Source organism: Glandiceps talaboti, chromosome 4, assembly GCF_964340395.1.
Source record: "Glandiceps talaboti chromosome 4, keGlaTala1.1, whole genome shotgun sequence".
In the NCBI taxonomy this organism is placed as follows: domain Eukaryota; kingdom Metazoa; phylum Hemichordata; class Enteropneusta; family Spengelidae; genus Glandiceps; species Glandiceps talaboti.
In genome coordinates this window covers 22,897,181-22,919,626 of record NC_135552.1, presented here as the reverse complement: position 1 = coordinate 22,919,626, position 22,446 = coordinate 22,897,181, and the positions used below count along the sequence as shown (strand labels likewise).

The 22,446-nt window shown below is 35.1% G+C and overlaps 1 protein-coding gene across 1 annotated transcript; it reads left to right on the top strand.

Annotated features, from left to right (window-relative positions):
• Positions 1-14,526: 14,526 nt before the first annotated feature.
• Positions 14,527-21,583, top strand: LOC144434020 (uncharacterized). Its single transcript, XM_078122462.1, has 6 exons — positions 14,527-14,567; positions 15,924-16,088; positions 16,417-16,605; positions 18,697-18,824; positions 19,746-19,794; positions 21,058-21,583. Exons 1-6 carry the CDS (start codon positions 14,549-14,551, stop codon positions 21,393-21,395), a joined length of 888 nt encoding a protein of 295 aa, XP_077978588.1. The 5' UTR covers positions 14,527-14,548; the 3' UTR covers positions 21,396-21,583.
• Positions 21,584-22,446: the final 863 nt, after the last annotated feature.

Below are 22,446 nucleotides of genomic sequence, written 5' to 3'. Positions count from 1 at the left end.
CCATTTCCGGGTCTATGAAGTGATTGATGCAAGTATGTTTACATATGAAAACGTTCCTTTGAGAAAACGAATAAAATATAGTGTTGGCACTAAGCCCTTATGACCCTAACGTTCTTCTCTCCAGGATAATTTTGGGTCACATCACGGACGAAAACATTGATTTACCGGACAATATCTCCCGCTATTCTCAGAAATATGCCATTTATTTTCGGTATAACACAATGAAACAATATATATATATTTAACAAGGCTATTTTTGACTCCGAGTTAGATTAATGACGTTTTTGCGGCTAGTTATTCTTCAACACGCATGTTAGTCCTTTTTGAGATCAGAATTTGGACAGAAACAAATGATGATGTTTAAAAGACTTAGTGAAGAATTATAAGCAAACAGCGAGAGGTCTTCCAGACACACTAACCCTTTCAAATGCTTATTAAAGACTTGGCTACAAGAAATTTTGCAAACATTTAGCATAGATGCAAACCAAAGTAATAACGTTTTTTTCTTAAATTGAGCCATACTGAAAAGGTGGGAAATTCATTTAATCTAATATTGCGGGTTGACAGTGTGACAATGTTATATCCAACTATGTCATTATATTCATTTCGCCATATATAATATGTGAATGTAATGATTTCCACAGTAACTACAGTTGCAACAACAGAGACAACTACCATAACTGAGAACAAACCGAGCAGTACAACTGGAGAAGCAACTACCACAACCACAGTGAAAGAGACTACCACAACAACCTCTAGTGGTTAGTATAAACATTATATATATATATATATATATATATATATATATATATATATATATATATATATATATATATATATATATATATATATATATATATATATGTGTGTGTGTGTGTGTGTGTGTGTGTATTACAACCAATCCGTGAAACTGCTCAATTCATGAAATGTGCAATGTAACTTTCCCCAGTTCATGAAATGGTTTACCCTATGCAATTGAGAGTATAGATTAGGATCTAAAATGGCGAAATTAAATTTTGGGGGCAAGAGTTTTGACCTTGGGTGTTGATTATCGAACTGTATTAAAAACACATGATACACTGAATTGTAATAAAATAAGGATTGTGAAGTGATGAGTTTGTAAATACATGATAATAAAAATGTTTGATTCATAAGCTATTTTGTGTGTGTCCTATAAAAGGTGCTCATTTCATGTACTGGGCATATCTTACCATACCTACTTCATAACCTGGGCAACACGATTGAGTATTTCATGAACTGGGCAAAGTTACCTTCTCATTTCATGAATTGGGCAATTACACAGATTGGGATATATTATAGAGACAGGATTGAAAACCTTGTCATATGAAAGCCTTCTCTTATAAACACTAAATGTGGTCAACGGAATTAATTTCAAGACAGCACAATATTTTACATTCAGAATGCAATAGACATTGGTCGAAAATTTGCTATGCAAGACAATGTCGTGGTATTAACTTCTAATGTGATTCTCTTTATTTGTAAGTACACAGCGAATTTATGTGGTCACTATGCAAATAATGATTTGAACTTATAGGTATCAATGATAGTATCTTTTTTATCACAACGCTCAGGGCCATCAGAGTCACCAGCTACCACAACAGTGTCTTCTGTTAGTACTACGACATCTACATCTGGAAAAACCACTACAACTGTTACTACTGAAGCAGAAGAGACAACTACTGGTTCAAGTAAAACCAGTACTGAAAGAACAGTCACGACCAAAATGTCAGGTAGTAACTTGAAATTGAAAATATGTATATGCACTTATGAGGAACAGACTGACAATGCCAAAATTGGCGATAACAATGGTGCGAAATGCAATACTGCAAAACTGGTATAAAAAAGGATTATCATAGCAAGTATATTACAAAGTTTTAGATGGCATTGCATGAAAAGAAAATATTGTGGAAGTTATTAAACTCGTCTATCTTAGAGAGCCCTTAAACGGTTATATCCTGGTGTTATCCAGCAGTAAATTAAACTATGATAGAGTTCTTTGCGTACACCAATCTTGAATGTTTTTTTGCAACATAGCTGAATCTGATAAGCTGCGCTATCGTTACGGCACAAACTCATCCCCAAACTAAATCATTCGAAATACCCTCATCTTTGTGATAAATGTCTACCAGTAGGAGACAGTCCTTTCACTAAATATTATAGTAATAACAACAAAACACTCGATTTGGCATTGAGTTGTCGATGACAGTCATACAAATTTACTGTTTGAGGACAAACTAAGATATACGAGTTTGATTAACTTCCCGTCTGGCTTATTGTACATACTAGTATACCTGTTAATGTAATTTGTCCCACTTGTCTCCTTTAGAGCCCACTGAGACATCGACTGAAATGACGACCCAAAAAGAAGGTAAGTTATGTTTTTACGCGTGATTATTAATTAAAGAAATCTTAACAACATTACTGAGGGTTGTTGCTCAAAACCACTGTCGTACAAACGTCCAAATTTCATGTTTACTTTTTATTTGGAAGGTGAAAGCACAGTGGAACGGACAACATCCACTGTGGTTAGCCCTACAACCGGGGAGACAACAACTTCAATCTCTACCAAAACGAGTCAGCCAACCACTGAAGGACCTATTTCTAGCACATTTGTTTCAACCGTGACTGAGAAGGTGCCTGTTACTGAAGGTAAATGCACGAATTCAACTTGAACAATCTAATCAAATCCATGAAGAGTTCATGAAATAGTCGGTCATCAATGGTGTTGTTCTGTTCTTTTGTCAACATCCTGAGAGGATGTGTTGATGCTGTAATGTACATAAAGTCATATCAAGAGAATTGTCCATGGTGCCTATGAGTATAAACTGATTTGTGTTTTGATGGTGGATCGGCTCTGACCTTTCCAACCTATACAGTAGTAGCTTTGGTTTGTGCCCGATTTGCATGAACGAGAAATATCACCATGATATCGAAACTAATGGGGAGTAGAAGTGTTCCACTATAATGAATATCTTTAATGTGAGTACTACTAATAGCTTTTGCTATTGATGGTGTGCCTATTGATTCCATGTAAATACTCTTATTTGATTGATGCCAACGTCTGTAGGTCATATTTCAGTGGATATGAGATCGATATTTTAAACATCCCTTCTGTAACAATTCTTTACAGCTGTCTGCTCAGAGGATTCAACTATGACTGATGAAGACGAATATGCACCTGTACTAGACCTGGTATTCACTGCGTCTGATGGAGAACCTGACAATCTATTTGCAAATAACAACATGTGGATCCCAAAGTCAGATGGATCACAGTCTTGGTTCCAAGTCGGATTGAAATCTTCAGTTGTACCAGCTAGACTTACTGTTAGTCTATTCAACGTACCAAAGTATGCTATTGCAGTATCAGAGGATGATGTTACATTTGATCTGCTCACAAACCCAGAGAAGATTAACGCCAATGATAGACCCGAGTCCCCAAGCCCACTCACATCCGAAGAAATAGAATCGAATATAAAACCGGAGGTAAATGTCATAATTTTCTTCCTGTAAATATTACAACATGGTATTAGTTTAAGGCTATTAATATTGTTATTATTTCTCAGTAATATGTATCATTTTGAATTGTTTCTCTGCTTCATTTTTTGTGCAGAACCTCTTCTCAGGAAAGAGCATTGGTCAGATGAACTCCACAGTAATGCTCGGTAATATGGCTGTTGATGTAAAATTCATCAGAATATTGCCACAGCAGAACGATGGGAATATGCCAATGGGATTATCCGACGTTGGCATAGATGAATGTTCAAAGATAGGTAAGAAATTTTATGTCATCCATTTCCGGGTCTATGAAGTGATTGATGCAAGTATGTTTACATATGAAAACGTTCCTTTGAGAAAACGAATAAAATATAGTGTTGGCACTAAGCCCTTATGACCCTAACGTTCTTCTCTCCAGGATAATTTTGGGTCACATCACGGACGAAAACATTGATTTACCGGACAATATCTCCCGCTGTTCTCAGAAATATGCCATTTATTTTCAGTATAACACAATGAAACAATATATATATATTTAACAAGGCTATTTTTGACTCCGAGTTAGATTAATGACGTTTTTGCGGCTAGTTATTCTTCAACACGCATGTTAGTCCTTTTTGAGATCAGAATTTGGACAGAAACAAATGATGATGTTTAAAAGACTTAGTGAAGAATTATAAGCAAACAGCGAGAGATCTTCCAGACACACTAACCCTTTCAAATGCTTATTAAAGACTTGGCTACAAGAAATTTTGCAAACATTTAGCATAGATGCAAACCAAAATAATAACGTTTTTTTCTTAAATTGAGCCATACTGAAAAGGTGGGAAATTCATTTAATCTAATATTGCGGGTTGACAGTGTGACAATGTTATATCCAACTATGTCATTATATTCATTTCGCCATATATAATATGTGAATGTAATGATTTCCACAGTAACTACAGTTGCAACAACAGAGACAACTACCATAACTGAGAACAAACCGAGCAGTACAACTGGAGAAGCAACTACCACAACCACAGTGAAAGAGACTACCACAACAACCTCTAGTGGTTAGTATAAACATTATATATATATATATATATATATATATATATATATATATATATATATATATATATATATATATATATATATATGTGTGTGTGTGTGTGTGTGTGTGTGTGTGTGTGTGTATTACAACCAATCCGTGAAACTGCTCAATTCATGAAATGTGCAATGTAACTTTCCCCAGTTCATGAAATGGTTTACCCTATGCAATTGAGAGTATAGATTAGGATCTAAAATGGCGAAATTAAATTTTGGGGGCAAGAGTTTTGACCTTGGGTGTTGATTATCGAACTGTATTAAAAACACAAGATACACTGAATTGTAATAAAATAAGGATTGTGAAGTGATGAGTTTGTAAATACATGATAATAAAAATGTTTGATTCATAAGCTATTTTGTGTGTGTCCTATAAAAGGTGCTCATTTCATGTACTGGGCATATCTTACCATACCTACTTCATAACCTGGGCAACACGATTGAGTATTTCATGAACTGGGCAAAGTTACCTTCTCATTTCATGAATTGGGCAATTACACAGATTGGGATATATTATAGAGACAGGATTGAAAACCTTGTCATATGAAAGCCTTCTCTTATAAACACTAAATGTGGTCAACGGAATTAATTTCAAGACAGCACAATATTTTACATTCAGAATGCAATAGACATTGGTCGAAAATTTGCTATGCAAGACAATGTCGTGGTATTAACTTCTAATGTGATTCTCTTTATTTGTAAGTACACAGCGAATTTATGTGGTCACTATGCAAATAATGATTTGAACTTATAGGTATCAATGATAGTATCTTTTTTATCACAACGCTCAGGGCCATCAGAGTCACCAGCTACCACAACAGTGTCTTCTGTTAGTACTACGACATCTACATCTGGAAAAACCACTACAACTGTTACTACTGAAGCAGAAGAGACAACTACTGGTTCAAGTAAAACCAGTACTGAAAGAACAGTCACGACCAAAATGTCAGGTAGTAACTTGAAATTGAAAATATGTATATGCACTTATGAGGAACAGACTGACAATGCCAAAATTGGCGATAACAATGGTGCGAAATGCAATACTGCAAAACTGGTATAAAAAAGGATTATCATAGCAAGTATATTACAAAGTTTTAGATGGCATTGCATGAAAAGAAAATATTGTGGAAGTTATTAAACTCGTCTATCTTAGAGAGCCCTTAAACGGTTATATCCTGGTGTTATCCAGCAGTAAATTAAACTATGATAGAGTTCTTTGCGTACACCAATCTTGAATGTTTTTTTGCAACATAGCTGAATCTGATAAGCTGCGCTATCGTTACGGCACAAACTCATCCCCAAACTAAATCATTCGAAATACCCTCATCTTTGTGATAAATGTCTACCAGTAGGAGACAGTCCTTTCACTAAATATTATAGTAATAACAACAAAACACTCGATTTGGCATTGAGTTGTCGATGACAGTCATACAAATTTACTGTTTGAGGACAAACTAAGATATACGAGTTTGATTAACTTCCCGTCTGGCTTATTGTACATACTAGTATACCTGTTAATGTAATTTGTCCCACTTGTCTCCTTTAGAGCCCACTGAGACATCGACTGAAATGACGACCCAAAAAGAAGGTAAGTTATGTTTTTACGCGTGATTATTAATTAAAGAAATCTTAACAACATTACTGAGGGTTGTTGCTCAAAACCACTGTCGTACAAACGTCCAAATTTCATGTTTACTTTTTATTTGGAAGGTGAAAGCACAGTGGAACGGACAACATCCACTGTGGTTAGCCCTACAACCGGGGAGACAACAACTTCAATCTCTACCAAAACGAGTCAGCCAACCACTGAAGGACCTATTTCTAGCACATTTGTTTCAACCGTGACTGAGAAGGTGCCTGTTACTGAAGGTAAATGCACGAATTCAACTTGAACAATCTAATCAAATCCATGAAGAGTTCATGAAATAGTCGGTCATCAATGGTGTTGTTCTGTTCTTTTGTCAACATCCTGAGAGGATGTGTTGATGCTGTAATGTACATAAAGTCATATCAAGAGAATTGTCCATGGTGCCTATGAGTATAAACTGATTTGTGTTTTGATGGTGGATCGGCTCTGACCTTTCCAACCTATACAGTAGTAGCTTTGGTTTGTGCCCGATTTGCATGAACGAGAAATATCACCATGATATCGAAACTAATGGGGAGTAGAAGTGTTCCACTATAATGAATATCTTTAATGTGAGTACTACTAATAGCTTTTGCTATTGATGGTGTGCCTATTGATTCCATGTAAATACTCTTATTTGATTGATGCCAACGTCTGTAGGTCATATTTCAGTGGATATGAGATCGATATTTTAAACATCCCTTCTGTAACAATTCTTTACAGCTGTCTGCTCAGAGGATTCAACTATGACTGATGAAGACGAATATGCACCTGTACTAGACCTGGTATTCACTGCGTCTGATGGAGAACCTGACAATCTATTTGCAAATAACAACATGTGGATCCCAAAGTCAGATGGATCACAGTCTTGGTTCCAAGTCGGATTGAAATCTTCAGTTGTACCAGCTAGACTTACTGTTAGTCTATTCAACGTACCAAAGTATGCTATTGCAGTATCAGAGGATGATGTTACATTTGATCTGCTCACAAACCCAGAGAAGATTAACGCCAATGATAGACCCGAGTCCCCAAGCCCACTCACATCCGAAGAAATAGAATCGAATATAAAACCGGAGGTAAATGTCATAATTTTCTTCCTGTAAATATTACAACATGGTATTAGTTTAAGGCTATTAATATTGTTATTATTTCTCAGTAATATGTATCATTTTGAATTGTTTCTCTGCTTCATTTTTTGTGCAGAACCTCTTCTCAGGAAAGAGCATTGGTCAGATGAACTCCACAGTAATGCTCGGTAATATGGCTGTTGATGTAAAATTCATCAGAATATTGCCACAGCAGAACGATGGGAATATGCCAATGGGATTATCCGACGTTGGCATAGATGAATGTTCAAAGATAGGTAAGAAATTTTATGTCATCCATTTCCGGGTCTATGAAGTGATTGATGCAAGTATGTTTACATATGAAAACGTTCCTTTGAGAAAACGAATAAAATATAGTGTTGGCACTAAGCCCTTATGACCCTAACGTTCTTCTCTCCAGGATAATTTTGGGTCACATCACGGACGAAAACATTGATTTACCGGACAATATCTCCCGCTATTCTCAGAAATATGCCATTTATTTTCGGTATAACACAATGAAACAATATATATATATTTAACAAGGCTATTTTTGACTCCGAGTTAGATTAATGACGTTTTTGCGGCTAGTTATTCTTCAACACGCATGTTAGTCCTTTTTGAGATCAGAATTTGGACAGAAACAAATGATGATGATGTTTAAAAGACTTAGTGAAGAATTATAAGCAAACAGCGAGAGGTCTTCCAGACACACTAACCCTTTCAAATGCTTATTAAAGACTTGGCTACAAGAAATTTTGCAAACATTTAGCATAGATGCAAACCAAAATAATAACGTTTTTTTTCTTAAATTGAGCCATACTGAAAAGGTGGGAAATTCATTTAATCTAATATTGCGGGTTGACAGTGTGACAATGTTATATCCAACTATGTCATTATATTCATTTCGCCATATATAATATGTGAATGTAATGATTTCCACAGTAACTACAGTTGCAACAACAGAGACAACTACCATAACTGAGAACAAACCGAGCAGTACAACTGGAGAAGCAACTACCACAACCACAGTGAAAGAGACTACCACAACAACCTCTAGTGGTTAGTATAAACATTATATATATATATATATATATATATATATATATATATATATATATATATATATATATATATATATATGTGTGTGTGTGTGTGTGTGTGTGTGTGTGTGTGTGTGTGTGTGTGTATTACAACCAATCCGTGAAACTGCTCAATTCATGAAATGTGCAATGTAACTTTCCCCAGTTCATGAAATGGTTTACCCTATGCAATTGAGAGTATAGATTAGGATCTAAAATGGCGAAATTAAATTTTGGGGGCAAGAGTTTTGACCTTGGGTGTTGATTATCGAACTGTATTAAAAACACAAGATACACTGAATTGTAATAAAATAAGGATTGTGAAGTGATGAGTTTGTAAATACATGATAATAAAAATGTTTGATTCATAAGCTATTTTGTGTGTGTCCTATAAAAGATGCTAATTTCATGTACTGGGCATATCTTACCATACCTACTTCATAACCTGGGCAACACGATTGAGTATTTCATGAACTGGGCAAGGTTACCTTCTCATTTCATGAATTGGGCAATTACACAGATTGGGATATATTATAGAGACAGGATTGAAAACCTTGTCATATGAAAGCCTTCTCTTATAAGCACTAAATGTGGTCAACGGAATTAATTTCAAGACAGCACAATATTTTACATTCAGAATACAATAGACATTGGTCGAAAATTTGCTATGCAAGACAATGTCGTGGTATTAACTTCTAATGTGATTCTCTTTATTTGTAAGTACACAGCGAATTTATGTGGTCACTATGCAAATAATGATTTGAACTTATAGGTATCAATGATAGTATCTTTTTTATCACAACGCTCAGGGCCATCAGAGTCACCAGCTACCACAACAGTGTCTTCTGTTAGTACTACGACATCTACATCTGGAAAAACCACTACAACTGTTACTACTGAAGCAGAAGAGACAACTACTGGTTCAAGTAAAACCAGTACTGAAAGAACAGTCACGACCAAAATGTCAGGTAGTAACTTGAAATTGAAAATATGTATATGCACTTATGAGGAACAGACTGACAATGCCAAAATTGGCGATAACAATGGTGCGAAATGCAATACTGCAAAACTGGTATAAAAAAGGATTATCATAGCAAGTATATTACAAAGTTTTAGATGGCATTGCATGAAAAGAAAATATTGTGGAAGTTATTAAACTCGTCTATCTTAGAGAGCCCTTAAACGGTTATATCCTGGTGTTATCCAGCAGTAAATTAAACCATGATAGAGTTGTTTGCGTACACCAATCTTGAATGTTTTTTTGCAACATAGCTGAATCTGATAAGCTGCGCTATCGTTACGGCACAAACTCATCCCCAAACTAAATCATTCGAAATACCCTCATCTTTGTGATAAATGTCTACCAGTAGGAGACAGTCCTTTCACTATATATTATAGTAAGCACAACAAAACACTCGATTTGGCATTGAGTTGTCGATGACAGTCATACAAATTTACTGTTTGAGGACAAACTAAGATATACGAGTTTGATTAACTTCCCGTCCGGCTTATTGTACATACTAGTATACCTCTTAATGTAATTTGTCCCACTTGTCTCCTTTAGAGCCCACTGAGACATCGACTGAAATGACGACCCAAAAAGAAGGTAAGTTATGTTTTTACGCGTGATTATTAATTAAAGAAATCTTAACAACATTACTGAGGGTTGTTGCTCAAAACCACTGTCGTACAAACGTCCAAATTTCATGTTTACTTTTTATTTGGAAGGTGAAAGCACAGTGGAACGGACAACATCCACTGTGGTTAGCCCTACAACCGGGGAGAAAACAACTTCAATCTCTACCAAAACGAGTCAGCCAACCACTGAAGGACCTATTTCCAGCACATTTGTTTCAACCGTGACTGAGAAGGTGCCTGTTACTGAAGGTAAATGTACGAATTCAACTTGAACCATCTAATCAAATCCATGAAGAGTTCATGAAATAGTCGGTCATCAATGGTGTTGTTCTGTTCTTTTGTCAACATCCTGAGAGGATGTGTTGATGCTGTAATGTGCATAAAGTCATATCAATCGAATTGTCCATGATGTCTATGAGTATAAACTGATTTGTGTTTTGATGGTGGATCGGCTCTGACCTTTCCAACCTATACAGTAGTAGCGTTGGTTTGTGCCCGATTTGCATGAACGAGAACTATTACATGATATCGAAACTAATGGGGAGTAGAAGTGTTCCACTATAATGAATATCTTTAATGTGAGTACTACTAATAGCTATTGCTATTGATGGTGTGCCTATTGATTCCATGTAAATACTCTTATTTGATTGATGCCAACGTCTGTAGGTCATATTTCAGTGGATATGAGATCGATATTTTAAACATCCCTTCTGTAACAATTCTTTACAGCTGTCTGCTCAGAGGATTCAACCATGACTGATGAAGACGAATTTGCACCTGTACAAGACCTGGTATATACTGCGTCTGATGGAGAACCTGACAATCTATTTGCAAATAACAACATGTGGATCCCAAAGTCAGATGTATCAGAGTCTTGGTTCCAAGTCGGATTTGATTCTTCAGTTGTACCAGCTAGACTTACTGTTAGTCTACTCAACGTAAAAGTGTATGCCATTGCAGTATCAGAGGATGATTTGACATTTGATCTGCTCAAAAACCCAGAGAAGATTAGCGCCAATGATAGACCCGAGTCCCCAAGCCAACTCACATCCGAAGAAATAGAATCGAATATAAAACCGGAGGTAAATGTCATAATTTTCTTACTGTAAATATTACAACATGGTATCAGTTTAAGGCTATTAATATTGTTATTTTTTCTAAGTAATATGTATCATTTTGAATTGTTTCTCTTGCTTCATTTTCTGTGCAGAACCTCTTCTCAGGAAAGAGCATTGGTGAGATGAACGCCACAGTCATGCTCGGTAATATACCTGATGTAAACTTCATCAGAATATTGCCACAGCAGAACGATAGGAATATGTCAATGGGATTATCCGACGTTGGCATAGATGAATGTTCAAAGATAGGTGAGAAATATGATGCCATCCATTTTCGGGTCTATGAAGTGATTGATGCAAGTATGTTTACATATGAAAACGTTCCTTTGAGAAAAAGGATAAAATATCGTGTTGGCACTAAGCCCTTATGACCCTAACATTCTTCTCTCCAGGATAATTTTGGGTCACATCACGGACGAAAACATTGATTTACCGGACAATATCACTCGCTGTTCTCAGAAATATGCCATTTATTTTAAATATAACACAATGAAACAATATATATATATTTAACAAGGCTATTTTTGACTCTGAGTTAGATTAATGACGTTTTTGCGGCTAGTTATTCTTCAACACGCATGTTAGTCCTTTTTGAGATCAGAATTTGGACAGAAACAAATGATGATGTTTAAAAGACTTAGTGAAGAATTATAAGCAAATAGCGAGAGGTCTTTCAGACACACTAACCCTTTCAAATGCTTATTAAAGACTTGGCTACAAGAAATTCTGCAAACAATTAGCATAGATGCAAACCAAAATAATAACGTCTTTTTCTTAAATTGAGCCATACTGAAAAGGTGAGAAATTCATTCAATCTAATATTGGGGGTTGACAGTGTGACAATGTTATATCCAACTATGTCATAATATACATTTCGCCATATATAATATGTGAATGTAATGATTTCCACAGTAACTACAGTTGCAACAACAGAGACAACTACCATAACTGAGAACAAACCGAGCAGTACAACTGGAGAAGCAACTACCACAACCACAGTGAAAGAGACTACCACAACAACCTCTAGTGGTTAGTTTATACATTTATATGTATATTTATCACATAAATACGTGCATATTTTCTACTGTGTGACGTCAAACAGGGGGTGATTTCAGAGCATATCACCCCTGTTCTACCAAAATATTTTTTCTCCATACTGTTCGAATATTCGTGCTAATCCTACGCTATGATCAAGTTCATCGTAATAATTACGTGCTTTCAAAATGTAAATGCATACATTACGTTACATGTATCCTTAGATGGCCCGAGTTTCATACATAGAGGTACTTTTATTATTATTTGATTAATTTTATTTTATTTAAAAATCAAGTAGATTTGTCGATGTAGCACTAGCAGCCGGCAAGCTTACTTCCGATTTTCCATCGAGCTCTGATCTCCGAACTTACACAACCCGAGAAAATATAATTGAAATGACGGCACAAAAGTCGTATTCAGACAAATTCTACTTACTTTTTCAACTAAATTCGATATTACATGTACATCGCAAGGTTATAACCGATCATTTTTGTTGAGAAACCACAGAACACTATCAGTGACAGCGACCGATACCATGTATATGGTAAGCTTGACCTCGCGACAGGTCACACGATTATGTAATTTGCATAGCCATCGGACGCCATTTTTTAATACGCGATCAAGAATATAGTGCGATAAAATGATACAGTATTCGTAAAATACGATTTAAAATTTAAGAAAAATACGGGGAAATACTTAGTTATGTGATAAATATATAATTCCATCAAATCAATGTTAGTTTTATGTCATAATGCTCCTCGTATGATTCCACGAACTACAAAATCTCACCTACCAGCTCTCATTTGTATTAGTCTGCGGAATCAAAGTAACATTGATTTCATGGGATTATATATAAATATATATATATATATATATATATATATATATATATATATATATATATATATATATATATATATATATATATATATATATATATATATATATATATATATATATATATATATGTTACACCCAATCCGTGAAACTGCTCAATTCATGAAATGTGCAATGTAACTTTGCCCAGTTCATGCAATGGTTTATCTTATGCAATTGAGAGTATAGATTACGATCTAAAATGGCGAAATTAAATTTTTTGGGCAAGAGTTTTGAACTGGGGTGTTGATTATCGAACTGTATTAAAAACACACTGAATTATAATGAAATAAGGATTGTGAAGTGATGAGTTTGTAAATACATGATAATAAAAATGTTTGATTCTTAATCTTTTTTGTGTGTGTCCTCTAAAAGATGCTCATTTCATGTACTGGGCATATCTTACCATACCTACTTCATAACCTGGGTAACACGATTGAGTATTTCATGAACTGGGCAAAGTAACCTAAATGTAAACTAAATGTGGTCAACGGAATTAATTTCAAGACAGCAAAATATTTTACATTCAGAATACAATAGACATTGGTCGAAAATTTGCTATGCAAGACAATGTCGTGGTATTAACTTCTAATGTGAGTCTCTTTATTTGTAAGTACACAGCGAATTTATGTGGTCAGTATGCAAATAATGATTTGAACTTATAAGTATCAATGATAGTATCATTTTTATCACACCGCTCAGGGCCATCAGAGTCACCAGCTACCACAACAGTGTCTTCTGTTAGTACTACGACATCTACATCTGGAATAACCACTACAACTGTTACTACTAAAGCAGAAGAGACAACAACTGGTTCAAGTAAAACCAGTACTGAAAGAACAGTCACGACCAAAATGTCAGGTAGTAACATGAAATTGAAAATATGCATATGCACTTATGAGGAACAGACTGACAATGCCAAAATAACAATGATAAACAATGATGCGAAATGCAATACTGCAAAACTGGGATAAAAAAGGATTATCATAGCAAGTATATTACAAAGTTTTAGATGGCATTGCATGAAAAGAAAATATTGTGGAAGTTATTAAACTCATCTATCTTAGATAGCCCTTAAACGGTTATATCCTGGCGTTATCCAGCAGAAAATTAAACCATGATAGAGTTCTTTGCGTACACCAATCTTGAATGTTTTTTCCAACATAGCTGAATCTGATAAGCTGCGCTATCGTTATGGCACTAACACATCCCCAAACTAAATCATTCGAAATACCCTCATCTTTGTGATAAATGTCCACCAGTAGCAGACAGTCATTTCACTAAATATTATAGTAAGCACAACAAAACACTCGATTGGGCATTGAGTTGTCGATGGCAGTGATACAAATGTACTGTTTGAGGACAAACTAAGATATACGAGTTTGATTAACTTTCCTTATGGCTTATTCTACATACTAGTATACCTGTTAATGCAATTTGTCCTACTTGTCTTCTTTAGAGCCCACTGAGACATCGACTGAAATGACGACCAAAGAAGAAGGTAAGGATGAGTAACCTTTAGCTAATATAACTAAAATACCATATTGCCACCTAGAATAATACCACTACATATCTATATTTTACGCGTGATTATCAATCAAAGAAATCTTAACATTACTGAGGGTTGTTGCTTTGAATTACTGTCGTAGAAATATCCACATTTTATGTTTGCGTTTTATTTGAAAACATCAACTACTGTGGTTAACCCTACAACTGGGGAGATCAAAATTTGTACAAAATGCTAATGTTTAAAAGTGAAGAATTATAAGCAAACAGCGAAAGGTCCTCATGGCACACTGACCCTTTCAAATGCTTATTAAAGACTTAGCTTTAACAAAGTCCTGCAGAACATTTCGCATCGATGCAAACCAAAAATAATAAAGTCTTTTTTCTTAATTTTTACCATACTCAGAAGTTGAGATATACATTTAAACTAATTGAGCTAGTTTGATATGACATGATTTGGAGTGCAATACAAAGTTTAGTAACCAGCAAAAAATGGACACTAGGCTAATACACTGTTAGGTGTTTGGTGTTGCCTTGCCTTCTACTTTTCTATTTAAGAGGAAGATTTAAGGGGAAGCTAGTTTCGAAAAATAAAACCTGTACATTGTTTATAAATAATGGAGTTGACAGTGTGATAATGTTATACACAAATATATAATTATCTACTTGTCCAAATAACAATTTTAATTATATATATATATATATATATATATATATATATATATATATATATATATATATATATATATATATATATATATATATATATATATATATATACGTTACACGCAAATAAAGATGTTTATAAATCCATATAATCTCGAATGTACATTGATAATAACAAGGTGTATGTTGCATTTGAAATCTGTTAATGTATGTGTTATCACTGATGAATAACTTTTATTATTAATGATACTCAGTAAGTAGGCTATATCATAAATTGCAAATATTTTTAGAACATCCATTACATAGCAAACATAGCAAAGCGCACTTCGCTAACATCTTATTGATATAGATGATAGTCTTAATCAGTCATTTGGATTATTAATAATCTTTGGTATTTAGCCTATATCTTGAGATAAATTCTTATTCATTCACAATTCATTGTGGATGTCGTAGTAGGTAATAATTGTGTTAAGCATGTTAACTAAAGAGCCAGTTGTTTAATTAATGATATAGATGTAGGTATGTCAATCAATGGAAACTGGTTTAAAATTTGTTACGCCAGACAAAGTCCTGGTATTAACTACTGATACGACGAAGTCTTTATTTGTACGCTAATGTATCAGGTCCGTATGCAAATATTGGTTTGAACATAAATATTAGTGTCAAATTCTATCACACTACACAGGATCATCAGAGTCACCAGCTAGCACAACAGTGTCTTCTGTAAGTACTACGACATCGATATCTGGAATCAGCACAACTATTACCACTGTAGCAGAAAAAACCACGATTGGGTCAAGTAGTTCCAGTACGGAAACAACTGTCACTGAAATGACCACCACAGGGCCAGGTAATGAACTATATATGTTACACCCAATCCGTGAAACTGCCCAATTCATGAAATGTGCGATGTAACTTTGCCCATTTCATGGAATGGTCAACCTTATGCAAATGATGAGAGTATAGAGTATAGCTTTCTTGGAAATAAACCATAGCTTTCAATTACTTGGTGTTAAGTGAAAAGTAATGAAGGGTCAATAAGAGTGAGATATTGGTAAGCCGTGCGTATTATTTCGACAACGTTGTCATTTGTAGGAGAAGCCACTACAGCGTCGCATTACTGTCAAAGGCGCAAAATAACATCGTTTAAAAATGTATTAACTCTTTTCTGTCTTAAGTCACTACCACCCGTATTACTACCACTACAAAGACTACATCAACTCCAGAAGCCACAGCAAGTGAAACGACAGAGGTGTCCAGTTCTGCATCTGAAGAAACAACAATATTGAAGAGTACAACTTTAGCTGGAACAGAGCAAGTAACAGTCGTCACAACAACCATTAAGCCAACACCAGCAATACAGAGAGGTGAAATATTGTTATGCCTTGTATTATATATGCAAAAGAATTAAATTTAGTCGAAGCGGCAAAGTAACATATAGATTCTCTTAACATGAATTATAACTCTCGTATACCAGGTTATAGGCGTATGAAAAAAAGAGAAAGAAATTTATGCCATCTTTATTATGCATCAATGCTTCGAACTCTTTATTCTCCAAACACAAGTAGTACATTTCTCGATTGTGCTCGAAAAATTATTCATTAACATGTACAATATCTAATTATTTTTATTTGTAATTTTCACTAAATATAGATCAAAAAATGATAATTCAGTTACAACTAATATGTTTAACATAATGACAATTTAAAAAAGAGCTTTTGCTGAAAACTCACCCTTGACACTACACTACCTTAATGATAACATTTACCAATAACTAACAGAGACAATATATTTTTATAAGTAATTTAGCAATTCCTGGTTACAACGATAATCATTCATTATCATTCCTATAGTTTATCGTCTGGTTAGACATAAATCTTACCAACATCTTTACCGATATGTTTACACTTTCTTTATGTGAGCTACCATTTACCATTATCGAAGGAGATCATCGCAACATTTAAAGTCCCTGCTAAAGATTGGGTTGACGAGTTATTTGATATTATTGGGATAGACTAAAATGTCAATTAACTAAAATGTATAAATTGTAATTCAGTTCTCGTTTTGCCAGTCGATAATATGTGGAAATACTAATAATTTTTTGTCGAGCCAGACGTGAAGATTTACATCATTAAATAGATATTTTGTCTAGCCAGACAAAAAAAGTGAGTGAGATTTTTGTCGAGCCAGGCGACGTTTTGTTTCAAGGTGTGTGATTTTCATTGCAATATAACTTTGGTTATTTGATGAAAAGATTATCTCTAGTTGCAGTTGGTACAGGTTTAGGTGTCCTCACTACATTTCAAGATGAGCACAAGCAATTTAGATTACACCTAATAATATGAGAGAAAGGCCTCTTAAGTGAACTCGTCATTTACTACAGTTTTTTAATTAGTAGGTCACGAGTTTTTATTACAAATATGGCCAACAGTTGGGAAAATGTTATATTAGCACCAAAATTACTAAAGCTTGGGTGTAAGTCTCTTCTCCTATATTACCTGTATAAATCGTTTTAAAAAATGACATCATTTATTTCTGTGGAATGCAAGATTTGGATAATTGATCTTAAAGATCAAGGTCAAAGAAAGCTGACATTTATTGAGCGAGGCGGACACTACAAATGTGGCTGCTATTTTGTAAAATTTCAAAATGTATTTAGATATTAGAGCATGGTGTAAATATTCTATTAATTCCGAGATGGAAAAATGATGTCCTCCTTCAACCTGAATTGATCTTCATAGCCAGAAACATTACAAATTCTTTAAATGTACATAGCTGATACACTGTGATAGTAATATAAGGCACAGCCATAAGAGAGTTACGATTCTTTAGTCTGGCGAGACGGAGATATTCCACGAAACGATCACCAAGACGAACCTATATAAGAAAACAACACATTTCTAGCATATAATACAATACACTAAGACACATGATTAGTATTAATAATAAAACGACATGTACCACATTAAGTATGGTCGCAAGAAAATGAACAAGCATTAACGGGTTCATTAAATAAATTTATATGCGTGTATGTGTATGTATGTATGTGTGCGTATGCTCGTGTATGTGTGTGTGTGTGTGTGTGTGTGTGTGTGTAATATATTACACTGCGTGAAAAAGCTAAATTCCAAATTGAATTAGAGTGGACAATTGTCAGTATTAACAGTGAATGCAGGTAAAAGTATAAAATAAGTGCATATACCGGTAAATACACGCTTAAATACTGTGCCTGTATTAACCAAGCCTATATTCACATGTACTTGAGTGAATTAACCTGTATTCAACTAAAATACAGGAAAATATGTTTGTTTGAATTTAAGTGGATTTAAGCACTTTGGCGCAGTGGTCGTACCCCTGTTTGTTGGTTGCAGAATATTATCAATAGCTATGGTTATCATTCCCCAAAAGAGAGAGTTCTGCAAACAAAATGTAAACATATTGTTTCAATTTCATCTTAGGCTGTAAGTACAACGGTGAGGATTACGACATTGGAGACAAAATACAAACAGAAGATGTTTGCATTAACTTGAATTGTACGGAGATGGGATTTATACCAGACGAAGTTACCTGCAATTACGAATGTGGAGTAAGTTGTTTTCCCTTTAGTTACAATGAATCAATACTTAAATACAGTCATAAAAGTATAGAACTTGCTTCTCCACACATGGTTCAATGCTAAGTAAATGTCCATGTATGCATAAAATGTATCAATTTCTAAGGCAAGTGAGTTCAGTTTTTTTCCCACGGTGTATTATAAAATGTCAGTCAGTCAAAATATATCCAGAACAATTAATTATTTGAATGACCAGAGTCTATATTTGCCTTCGAATTCAGTTTACACTACTCCTATATATTGCTATGGTCATCCCTTATTTGGCTCGATCTGCATTCTTTGTGAGATTGCTGCACAGTAAATGAAGGGTTCAGTGCAAAAAGTGTATAATGACTAAAATGACAAAAAAAGTAGAAAAAGGCGAGAACTTATTATCATCATATAAAGCATGAATGTGTACACTTTTACGCAATCCCTGATTTATGTTTGATGTGTTTTTACGTGTTTGTTTAATCAAACGACCCAACATTCACTTTTAAAGTGTTGTGATGAATGGGATGACATTAAAAACGGACATATCACAGCTAGTCTCTCAGTCAGTGAATATTGTACTGAGTCTTCTTCTCACTATTGCAGTCTTTCCAAACGTACGATTACCGTTATCATGTAAGAAAACAACGTACTATAGTATACCGAGGTGTTTCGTATATATTTGTTTTATCGGGAGTTTAACATTTTTGACTGGTTGTACAAAACGCAAAGAGCTGAACACTGTAGACGTCAGTTGTTTTGAAAATCCAGTTCAAATTAAAGTATGAATATACATTATGTTCGATCGAATGTTCAATGACTGAATTTCGGTGTTCACTTTTCTTTCATCAGCCGCCAGACATTTCATTTGATAATGTGTACACACTGAACAACAGCATCTTTCAATTTGTTGTTTTTCTTTAGGAGAATGAATACCCGATGACATATGATGGAGAATGTTGTCCTCGATGTGGTAAGACAATTTTCTTTTAATCGCCAGATGATTCCTTTGACGCCATTATCTTTCATATCGTGTGACATTGACCTTTCTTTTTCTTTTTGTTTTGTCAAAACAAAACATACACGGAGAAGAATGTAATATAATTATTGAAATATCACGCTATAACATCATCAAGTCCAATATTTTTGTTCATAAAAAAACTAGAAATTTTCATGAGTATGGAATTGTGTAGCAGTGCCTCCAAACTAAAGCGATTGGTCATCACTTTATACTTTTGACCGACCCTTTTTCTCGATTAGAAAATGCACAGTTGTTCACAAATCATGTCGAAACAGTCATTCATAAGTGTCCCCTACCTTGATATTAGCTTGCAATTCCGGATTTTGGTTAAAATTTCAAATGTTCACAGCACTACGTAATGTTTGCAAACATTCCACCAATCACCAGTTTTGAAAGTGTCCCATTCCGTCCAAACTGATTATATAAATCGTGATTCAATTTCTTTATTTACCTCTATGTCGTTCGGTTATTGTAGTTTGTTTTCGATTTTGTTATTCTTTGAGTAAGCGCCTCATTCCTCTATATAACCCAATACCATAGACGTAAATGTTAAAATCTAGCACGCATGAATAGCTAAATAAAAGAAAAATCCAAACTCCTGGATTGATCTTGCAAATGAGCAAATTCACCAGAACAATAACGATAAAATCGTTATCTCTGCTCTGAGTTCAAGCTCTACCGGTATGGTTACTGTTTTGGGGTATTGCGCCCGTACATTTTTGACATATCATTCTGACATATTTATTTATTTATGTGTGATATTTTGAAAACGATGTTTCGCAATCAATCACGCGAGATCACGCATTCTCGCGAGATTTCCAAATCGATAACAAAACATCACAAATACATCAATACATCAGAATGACGAGCATGGTACTTTATGGGTTATTCAACGCATGGGATTGAACTTGAATTTGTATTGTATTCTGTTAGCCGTAGGAAGGAGTTCACTCAGAAGAACAAAACAGAACAAACTGCAATAAACGTAGGAAACAGATGTAAATAAAGAAATCACGCTTTGGTCACTATCAGATTTTAATCAAATTGTAGTCCGTCCAGCTTAAGAGACATTCCAGTCATTTGCCAACACATCTATATTATTGATGATTCGGTGATCAACGTCATTATGTGTGTAGCGTAAATGTCCCTTTTTGTGCTTAAGAATTATTCTTTTTAGTAACCTTAACATTCACCCCTTCAATACTTTGTTTATAGTCAAAACAAGCTCGGACAACTGCCGTGTGATGGCAGCTGAAGAACAGATCATCAAAGTTGACGACTGTGTCTCCCCGAACAAAGTGGCATTGACATACTGTTCAGGACGATGTGCCTCTAATGTGACTGTAATCGCGTCACTACCGGTACCATACATGGCTACAGAATGTACCTGCTGCAAACCTTTGAGAACCAAGACGGAAGAGATTACACTCACCTGTGCTGACGGTTTGCAAGAGAAGCGGTTTGAGTATGCTGTGATTGAAGCGTGTGACTGTCAAGCCTGCGCAGATAAATCACCCAGTGACAACCCAGCTGACGAAGAAAATGTGATTTAGGAGGAACTTAATTTCATCGTGTAAATTTTGACCAATGAACGGACCCTTTGACAACAATAGCAGCTGCCAGACTAAATATGAAGTTGGCAGTTGCTTACTAATTAGTAGAATGGAAGTTGATACTTCCTGTTTATTTATTGATCTTTGTTCAGTGTAATTAACAGATAGTAAAGTGTTACAGCAAATGAATACAAGTGTCTTGGCTTCGTTATATTCTTTATTATTTCTACCCTATATTGATGTAAAGGTAAACGTTTACTTACTGAAAACACTAACGTACAAAAATGGTTAACTGTTTGTTCTCCTTCATTGCTTTTGATAATTTGTTCGATGTTTTGGTTGGTTGTTTCCGTGCTCGTTGTCGTTTCGGTTTGTGCAATTTGTTTACAACATTGGTCAGGTTATCAATCGTTATCAACTTCTGTGATGATTTACAGATTGCATCGCGTTATTGACGTCATATCATATGGCACTTCATATGACGTCAACAAATCGATGTAATCTGTAAATGTTTCACTTTTGATAATCTGACGATGGCAATTATTTTTGGTGAAAAGCGTGATTAAAGTTATCGATACTGGCGTGTGTGTGTGTGTGTGTGCGTGTGTGTGAGAGAGACAGACAGACAGACAGACAGACAGACAGACAGACAGACAGACAGACAGACAGACAGACAGACAGACAGACAGGGGGAGAGAGAGGGAGAGAGCGGGAGACAGACAGACAGACAGACAGACAGACAGAGACAGACAGACAGACAGACAGACGACAGTTAGACAGACAGAGAGAGAGAGAGAGAGAGAGAGAGAGAGAGAGAGAGAGAGAGAGAGAGAGAGAGAGAGAGAGAGAGAGAGAGAGAGAGAGAGAGAGAGAGAGAGAGAGAGAGAGAGGGGGGGTGTTAAACGGAGAGTCAGGAAAAAGCTTGCTAGCTTACAACTATTCTAGCCTGACCGCCGGCATTGCACACTGCGAATGATAACACTAATCAAGTTCAGTCACCGATGATACTTCACTACTTACATAGTGAGATGAGTAGGAGTCCAAATAATTT

Coding starts and splice junctions, on each gene's coding strand:
- LOC144434020 (XM_078122462.1), top strand. Junction 16,606..18,696: donor AACACCAGCAATACAGAGAG/GTGAAATATTGT, acceptor ATTTCATCTTAG/GCTGTAAGTACAACGGTGAG. Junction 18,825..19,745: donor CCTGCAATTACGAATGTGGA/GTAAGTTGTTTT, acceptor GTTTTTCTTTAG/GAGAATGAATACCCGATGAC.